The sequence below is a fragment of the Hyla sarda genome, chromosome 3 (assembly GCF_029499605.1).
Source record: "Hyla sarda isolate aHylSar1 chromosome 3, aHylSar1.hap1, whole genome shotgun sequence".
NCBI lineage: Eukaryota > Metazoa > Chordata > Amphibia > Anura > Hylidae > Hyla > Hyla sarda.
In genome coordinates, this window is record NC_079191.1 from 10,855,618 (window position 1) to 10,865,461 (window position 9,844).

The 9,844-nt window shown below is 46.0% G+C and overlaps 1 protein-coding gene across 1 annotated transcript; it reads right to left on the minus strand.

The window, feature by feature from the left end:
- Positions 1–7,877: 7,877 nt before the first annotated feature.
- On the minus strand, positions 7,878–8,804 carry LOC130360927 (taste receptor type 2 member 39-like). The gene has a single exon (XM_056563481.1). The coding sequence runs from the start codon at positions 8,802–8,804 to the stop codon at positions 7,878–7,880; it is 927 nt and encodes a 308-aa protein (XP_056419456.1).
- Positions 8,805–9,844: the final 1,040 nt, after the last annotated feature.

Here is a 9,844-nt window from a genome sequence, read left to right on the forward strand (position 1 = left end):
GTTGAAATTTGCATTAAGCATTTATTTAGCTACTGCTAAACATCCAAAAATTAAAGGCCCAAGGCCAGAAGCATCTGTGAGGCAAGTAATTCCTGAAAGACACAGGATGAGCCAGGAGCAGGCAATCGCAGTACCACAGAGGGTTCCATAACCCTAATTGATAACCCAAGAGGGTTTCATAACCAACCATAATTGGGAAATGTTGGTGTAGCAGCATGGTCAATCTACTCTGAGGCATCTGGCATTGGTGGCTGGAAATCCTGGCTGATCCATCCCTGATTCATCTTGACAAACATCAGTCTCTCCACATTTTTGTTGGATAGACGGGTTCGCCTTGGGGTCACTATGGCCCCGGCCGCACTAAACACCCGCTCTGATGGCACACTACTGGCCGGGCAGGACAACTTTTCCAGGGCAAATTCTGCTAGTTGTGGCCATAAATCAAGTTTGGCTGCCCAGAAGTCCAGCGGATCTTCAATGGTTGTTGGCATGGCCATGTCAAGGTATGCCACCACCTGCTGGTTCAGGTCCTGCTCCATGTCCACCTGCTGCTGATGAGTTGCTTCACTATGCGGGTGAAGAAAGCTACTCATCAGCGACTGTAGACTCAGGCTGCTGCTGATTGAGCTGGTACTGCTCCTCCCAACCCTCCCCTCCCCAGCAGCCATGGCAGTGGATGGTGAGCGCACAGCCAACTGACTACCTAGAATGTCTCTGTAGTAGGTCAGTTTGTCCTCCCTCTCAGTGGGTGTAAAAAAAGGCCCCCATTTTGGGACGGTAGTGAGAGTCTAATAAGGTGGAGATCTAGAAGTCATCCCGCTGACAAATTTTGACAATTCGGGGTCACTACGCAAGCAACTGAGCATGCATCGTGCCATTTGTAACAGTGACTTGCTGGGACTACCTGCCTCCATCTCCACTGCATACTGCTACGGTGTGTCTGGGACCTCTGTCTCAACTTTCTCATAACCCTCCAGCTCCTCAGGCTGCTCCTGCTCCTCCTCTCCTGTCCGAAGATTAGAAACACCAGCCATCTCATCCAACCTAAACTGTGCTCCGCTCTGATCCTCATCATCCTTCTCCTCCAGTTCAGCCCCCACAGGGCTCATGTAGCTTTGAGATGTAGGTGCAACCAGCTACCAGCTGTAGGTGCAACTGTTACCAGCAATGGTTTCAATCATTTGTTGTAGGAAATGTAGGAGTGGAATTAAGTCGTTCATGGCATAATCCAGGCGACTGACAAATAATGTGGCTTCCTCAAAGGGCCTCAGCAAATGGCAGGTGTCATGTATGAGCTGCCACTGGTTCACATTGAAGTTACACAGGGGAGTACTCCTATCTGCTTGGATCATCAAGAAATTGGTGATGGCTTTTCTTTGTTGGTATAGTCTGTCCAACATATGGAGGGTGGAATTCCAACGTGTGAAAACGTCACAAATAAGACTATGTTGTGGGATACCGTTCTGACGCTGCAGCTTAAGGAAGGTGTGCTTGGTGGTGTACGAGTGGCTGAAGTGCATGCACAGTTTCCTTGCCATTTTCAGGATGTTTTGCAAATGGGGTGAAGACTTGAGGAAGTGCTTGATAACTAGATTCAACATGTGTGCCATGCAGGACGCATGTTTCACACTTCGTTGTCGCAGCGCGGACACAATGTTCTTCCTGTTGTCTGTCACCATGGTTCCCATTTCAAGATTCGCCATACTCGGATTTCTTTATGAATGAACTTTAGCAGTTCCTCCCCTGTGTGATTCCGTTCGCCAAGGCAAACCATGTGAAGAACAGCTTGACACCGCTGTACCCTACACACATGGTACGATGAATGGCCACCGGATGTGCAGTGGAGGCCGAGGACACGGTGGAGCATGAGGAGGCGGCGTCGCACACTGTAACAGGACCAACTGCCTGGGAGCGAGAGCGTGGAGGAGGAAGCGGTGTGACCTGTCCAAGTTGCTGTTGTGGCTGTGCAGGAACCACATCTACCCAGTGAGCCGTAAAAGACAAGTATTGTCCCTGCCCGTAGTTACAGCTCCACACGTCGGCGCTGCCGTGCACTTTTAAACACACCGACAGGCTCAAGGACTGGCCCACCTTCTCTTGTACAAACTTATGCAGGGCTGGTACTTCCTTCTTCGCAAAGAAATGACGGCTTGGGACTCTCCACCTCGGCTCGGCACAAGCCATCAATTCTCTGAAAGGTGCAGAGTCCACCACTTGAGAAGGGAGGGACTGCAACACCAGCAACTTGGACAGGAGCATATTCAACTTCTGCGCCGTTGGATGAGTGGGTGCATACTGTTGTCTCTTGGACATGGCTTTGCCGATGGATTGTTTGCGGAATGGCTGACTGAAAGCGGGAGAAGCAGGAGCGACAGAAGGAGGGTTTGACACACAGCTCTCTTCGGCTGAGGTGGTGGAGCTTTATGGTGGCGAAGCATGTGTTGACGCAGGGCCGTGGTGCTGACATTGAGAGCCTGGCCACGCTTCACCTTCTGCCGACAGATCTTGCATGTGACTACGTGAACCTCCTCCGGATGCCTTATAAAAAAACTTCCATGCCGCCGAGTAGCTGATTTTCCCACCTGCAGTCCGCACTAATTGACTGCTACTGGCGCCCTCTCCAGGAACCCCTGTTCCACTACCTCCCGGAAAGGTAGGCTGCCGCGAAGCAGGTGGTCTCACCCGGGCACGTTTGGCTCCTAAATTTCCACTACTGCCACCACGCTGACTGCCAACCGTTCTACTGCCTTGCTGCCTCAAGGGCAACCTGCAACTTTCTTCTCCTGATGATGATGAAGCCCCTTCTGCACCCGGCTCCCAATTGCGATCGGCTTCATCATCATCAAGAGTTGTGTGCACGTCACTGATGTCCTCCTCAGGTTCCCCAACAGTGTCTGCTTCAGGACCCTGAACACTTGCAACACCGCCTCCCACGTCACTCTCCACATCACTACTTGGCCGCCTAGCGGAGCAAGCGACGCATGTCTCCTCCCCTTCTTGGCTGTCCAGTAGCTGCTGACTGTCCTCTATGGAATCGTCCTCAGTAAATAGTGGAGCTGAACCCACAGCATAAGATACTTCTTTAGGAGAGGGAACAGCATAGGACAAAGGTAATGGGAGGACATGGACTGCTCCCGGGCCATGCCAACTGAGGGTTGTGTCTGAGGAACCCACCGAATGTTGACTGGGGGTGTCAGATGTCACTTGTGATGATGTGGATGATCGTGTTAACCAATCGACGATGGCAGATGGGTTGCTGGTGGAGACACGACCGCTGGCTGATAACGGGAGCTCAGGCCTCTCGCTGCAACTCCTGCTGCCACTCGCCCCAAGTCTGCTGCCAACTCTGCCTGAAGTATTTAGGCCTCTGCCACTCCTCTGTGCACATCCTGGCACTTCTCTGCCTGACATTCTTAGTGCGTTTATGAGGGTATTACAATACGCTACACTACTCTTTAAACAGTATTTGTCTAGAACAGCAGCAGGTGATTACTTACGGCTGTCCTTGAACAGTATGTAGGCCCTTGACAGATTAACAGGTACTAAATGGTACAATACTTGGATGTATCTATGCGGTATGCACTGATGAGGGCCTATTAGCAGAAAAACTCTGTATTTTTGTAAAACACCAGCCGGTGGATACTATTGTTTGGACTTTGACGGTTTGGAGCACCTTGACAGCTACTAATTGGTACAATACTTGGATGTACGTATGTGGTATGCACTGATGAGGGAAGTAATATGCCTAACTATTAGCATAAAGAACTCTGTATTTTTGTAATACACCAGCCGGTGGATACTATTGTTTGGACTTTGACACTATGGAGCACCTTGACAGCTTAACAGGTACTGAATGGTACCATACTTGGATGTACGTATGTGGTATGCACTGATGAGGGAAGTAATATGCCTAACTATTAGCAGAAAAAACTCTGTATTTTTGTAAAACACCAGCCGGTGGATACTATTGTTTGGACTTTGACGGTTTGGAGCACCTTGACAGCTTAACAGGTACTAAATGGTACAATACTTGGATGTACGTATGCGGTATGCATTGATGAGGGCCTATTAGCAGAAAAAACTCTGTATTTTTGTAATACACCAGCCGGTGGATACTATTGTTTGGACTGTGACGGTATGGAGCACCATGACAGCTTAACAGGTAATAAATGATACAATACTTGGATGTACCTATGCGGTATGCACTGATGATGGCAGTTATATATGCAACTATACGCAGAAAAAACTGTTTAAAAAAACAACAACCGGTGAATAGTATTGTTTGGACTTGCACAGTATGTAGCCAGCCCCTTGACAGATTAACAGGTACAAAATGGTGCAAATGCACTACAGTCCACTGAACAATCACATGTTTCTGAACAGCAGCAGGACCCAACAGTGCAGCACCACAAAAAAAAAAAAATCCAGGGATTAAACCCTAAATTGCACTCTGTCACACAATTCTGAGCAGCAGAAGTTTTGTGGAGCAGACAAAAATAAACTCAATTGGGCTGAACGATGAGGAGATAAGATGCTTCAGAAAGTTCAGGCAGCTTGGAGATCTATATGAGGCAGCTGACAGCTATCTGCTCCTCTCTGCTGCAATGCTCAATAACGTGAATAGGAGGTTTAGCAATCAATGATCCTTCTCAGAGTAACAGCACAGCACTCTGCACTCCTGCCTTTCCCTAATGCTGATGTGACTAGCAGTTGCAGTGTAACGCTGTGGTATGAGCTATTCACACACACACAGTCCCGTCCTCTCCATCTGAGTGCATAGATGAAATGAAGAGAGGCAAGATGGCCGCCGATTACATAGGGGCTGTGACATCACAGGGGTGTGTAAACACTGATTGGCTGCATCTCACATGTGGTTCTGGGTCAGCCCGCCTACCTTCATTCCCGCCACTGTTTCCCGCCCTCCCATAATTCCCTGCCCCATGTACTCACATGTGGATCTACTATCTTAGCTCTACAATAACCTGGAACGCTGTAAAATGGAGTTTAATGAAGCAATTTGCGCAATAGAATTGCGGCGATATTTGTATTCGTTGCAAATCAAATTTTTCGAATTCGGGTTCGTCAGCTTCGATTCGCTCATCTCTAATAATAATGATGAGCAACAATAAAGACTCGGGAATAGTTCTAGGGGATGGCCAGTAAAAATGATCACACCAACAACAGTGTATACAGTACTAACTAAAAGAAATATTATTATACTCAAAATAAATTGAATAGTAATGGGAGAAATATATAAATACATCAAACAGAAATATATCATTAACAAAATGATCATACTTCCACTATAAAAACACTGAAACAACATCAAAAAGTTAAAAATAACAGAACAAAAAAATTTGAAATGATTTGTCCAGAAACCCAACCTAACAGGAAAATACACTAATAATGACAAATAAATGTTAAAAAGAAAACTGGGAAGAAAACACAGGAATAAAAGAAACATTATTAGTGTGCTTAGCCGTCACGCCCCTCTCATAGACTTGCATTGAGGGGTTGGGGCATGACGTCAAGAGGGGCGGGGCTATGATGTCACAAGTTCCCAGCATCGGCTCCAGCGTTCGGAACAGTTTGTTCCAAATGCTGAGCAGTTGAGAACCCCTTTAATAAACAAGAGAGCATGAAACTAATTTACCATGAAAAGACAAGTTTTTATACACTACAAATGTTCAGATTGTTTCCCATTGGTAATACAGTAGATGTCTTGGTTGTGGTCCAGTTCTGTCCAGGCACTCCACCATCTCCTTCAATATGGACTCCTCTGTTTCAACGAATTTTTGACTCAGGTCACTCAGATCTTGTGGCTGTGGGGGAGGGTGGGAGATAAACAGAGTTCTTGATGTAGCCCCAACCGAAAGAAGTCACAAGATGTTAGATCTGACAATCATGAAGGTGCCGTCGCGACATTTGGGGAATCAAGGCCAATCCAATATTCCAGTAGAGATTCATTTAGGTTGAACTTTCAAATGGAAGTCTGTGATAGAAGGCTATGCTATTACATGCTAAAACAGGATACAGACTGCTCCATAGTGTCATAACGTTTAAACCAGAATCGGTGTAATAAAAGTGGTGCTTACCACTCCACCAACTGTAACTATGGAACAGAGTAGTGGTGTGAATGTCTGCAGCCGCTACACGTCAGAACTTGAACTCAAAACAAAACTTCCTCCAACTTAGCAATGGCATTAAGAGGCGCTGGACACACCGACTGAAGGGATCTCAACTTTAATCACCCATGACGTAACGCATTTAACAGTAAGACTGCTTTATCAGGCAAGTCTTAAACGCATTGCATCATGGGTGATTAAACTTGAGATCCCTTCAGTCAGTGTGTCCAGCACCTCTTAATCCCGTCGCTAAGTTGGAGGAAGTTTTGTTTTGATTGCTATTACATGTCCAGGTAATAGAAGCCAGTGACCAGGTCCTCCACAAAAAAGACTATGTTCTGCTCATTGCATAGAATGGGTGAGTCTCTCACAGCCCCTCGTGTGTTCGATAAGAGCAAATGGTTTTTCTGAGTCCCAAATTCTAGCATTGTGGTTACTGACCTTCTCATCAGGGTCAAAGGTCGTCTAATTGCTGAACTTTAGCCTGTCAGTAAATTCATCCTCTTAGGCCCTACAGGTCAATCCAAAAGTAACGGGGGGACATTTATCAAAATCTGTCCAGAGGAAAAGTTGCCCAGTTGCCCATAGCAACCAATCAGATCGCTTCTTTCATTTTTCAGAGGCCTTTTAAAAAATGAAGAAGCCATCTGATTGGTTGCTATGGGCAACTCAGCAACCTTTCCACTGCACAGGTTTTGATATATCTCCCCCACAGTATTTATGTTTGTTGTCTGTGTTCAGCACCTGAAGAAGATGACATCTCTATGGCCTTCAACTCATTTTCATAAGATACGCCATGGTTAATGGCTCCTGTAGTTCTATACTAGTCAGCCTGGTTATGCATTGATTTTCAATCACTGACCATTTACCACGGATGTTACTTCAAAAGGGTTATCCAGCAGCTGTTTTTTCTTTTTTTTCCCCAAAAGTATGCCCATTGTGTGGGATATAACAAAATAAAAGCAGGTTCACACTGAGCACGTTTGACAGACATGACAGATTCTGGAGACGCCGTGGAGAATGTTCTGCTGCCTGCAACATCCTCCAGCATGACCGGTTTGGTGGTGGGTTACTAATGGTGTGGGGTGGCATTTCTTTGAGGGGCTGCACAGTCCTCCATGTGTTTGTCAGAGGTAGCCAGACTGCCATTAGGTACCAAGATGAGATCCTCAGACCCCTTATGGGACTATATGCTGGTGCGGTTGGCCATGGGTTCCTCCTAATGCAAGGAAATGCTAGGCCTCATGTTGCTGAAGTGTGTCAGCAGTTCCTGCAAGAGGAAGGCGTTGATGCTATGGACTGGCTCACCCGTTCCCCAGACCTGAATCCAATTGAGCACATCTGGGCCATCATGTCCCGCTCCATCCACCAACTCCATGTTGCACCACAAACTGTCCAGAAGTTGGCAGATGCTTTAGTCCAGGTCTTGGAGGACATCCCTCAGGAGACCATCCGCCACCTCATCAGGAGCATGCCCACACTGAGCCTCATTTTGACTTGTTTTAAGGACATTTCAGAAAGTTGGATCAGCCTGTAGTGTGGTTTTCCACTTTGATTTTGAGTGTGACTCCAAATCCAGACCTCCATGGGTTGATAAATTTGATTTCCATTGATAATTTTTGTGTGATTTTGTTGTCAGCGCATTCAACTATGTAAAGACGAAAGTATTTCATACGATTAGTTCAATCATTCAGATCTAGGATGTGTTATCTTAGTGATCTCTTTATTTTTTGAGCAGTGGATATAGATAGTTTACAGTCCCTCTGTTGGAATACACCATGAAATACCATAGAACATTGAGATACATGTCTTTTTTAGTTCACTGTTGGAATAGATCATGTAAAGTGAATGGAGGAAGGGTGCGCTGCATGTTATAATATAATTGACAAACGTTTGAATCAAACTGCTGTGCCCAGAGTTAGATGTATACACCGTCATACAAAAGTATATCATCTGTAACACTAAGAAGAAGCTCATACTTTTCACAGCGCTGAAGTGAGACTCCAAGTTTGGGCTTCGAAATCCCAACCCAGAGCTCCTCATCCGTCTGGTGTGCATCCAAAGAGAGTAAAGTAACAGGCAGTCTGCAGCCAAGAATACTAGGAATGATGGGCATGAGATTATGAAGAAAAGCAAGAACACACTAGAATGATTTTCATTCTCCACATCTCTAGATAGAGTTATATTTTCTAGAGAAATATTTGTTAAATTTGGCATCTCTATTTTATTAATGCACCAACCAAATGGAAAACTAGAAGATATAGAAATCAACAGAGAAGCTAGAAGGAACCATGGAGCCAGGGTGGAGATCTTGGTCTTCAGAAAGATGAAGAACTTCCAGTTGTAGCTTGTAATCTTCACACAGTAAAAGACACAGAGGACGGTGGCAAACCAGAGATTAGTAGAATGTAAAACCATTGTGACTACTGCCTTTATAGACATAGCCAGAAACTTGTTCTTCCATAGATCCAGTAGATTAGATAGGCTAGAAAAGAAGACAATGAAGAGGTATAAGCTTCTGGAAGTAGCCAAAGAGCTGATGATTTTATCCCCAATATGAAGAGATTTCATTGTTTTCCATTTCATGAGATTTGCAGCCACGATGATGAGATTTATTATGACTCCAGCGATGCATTCAGTATACAGCACAGATAGAAGAACAAGTGTTATTGTATCCATCGTAATGTTTCCTCTGAGATAGATATTGTGACTCATCTGCAGGGTAGAAGCCGTTGTGTAATGATCGGGTTATATCTTTTCTTTATACAGATTTCATGTCAATCTCTCATGGAAATTCTAGGCATTTGTTCCAATGCCATGCAAATATCTGATCCGGAACACTGACTATGAAAATTTTTTTAAGTGTTCTACCAGAATCACTCATGGGATTACTTCAGCTTTAACTGGTTAATTACCAAGGACTTGTATTTATGTCCTTGTGCCATTAACAGGGTATGGCGCGGGCTCCCGACTCGAACCTGTGCCATGCCGGCTGGCCCTCAGCTGATTCTTCTAGCTGAGGGCTGGGTTTAATAGCCAAATTGCTGCGATTGCCGTAGCTATTAACCCTTTAGATCGCCGCTGTCAAAGTTTACCAGCGTCTTAAGAAACCTGTGAACGTTCCCTGGTGGTCCAGTGGGGTGGAACACCCCCCGCACAGCGCGATCGCGGGAGGCAATCCACTGTGGAGGTAGTCGGAGGGCTTACCTCTGCTTCCTTGCTCATCAAGGCAGGACCAGGCTTTATCAATGGAGCGCAGATCACACAGTTCAATGTGGTTCTATGGAACCTCATTGATCTGTATGAGAAATCTAATGATTCCTCCTAAAAGTCCCCTAAGGGGACTAATAAAGTGTAAAAAAAAAATTTTATAGAAGTTTTAAAAAACACACATTAACCCCTTACTTTAACCTCTTAAGGACCCATGACGTATGCGTACGTCATGAGTCCCGGTCCTGCGATATAACGCGGGGTCACACGGTGACCCCGCATCATATCGCGGCGGGCCCAGCGTCATAGTGAAGCCGGGACCCGCCGCTAATAGCGCGCGGCACTGATCGCTGTGCCGCGCACTATTAACCCTTTAGCCGCGCGCTCAAAGCTGAGCCGCGCGGCTAAAAACGAAAGTAAAATGTGCCGGTTAGCTCAGGGAGCTGTTCGGAATCGCCGCGGTATAATCGCGGCATCCCGAACAGCTGTAGCACAGGAGGAGGTCTTCT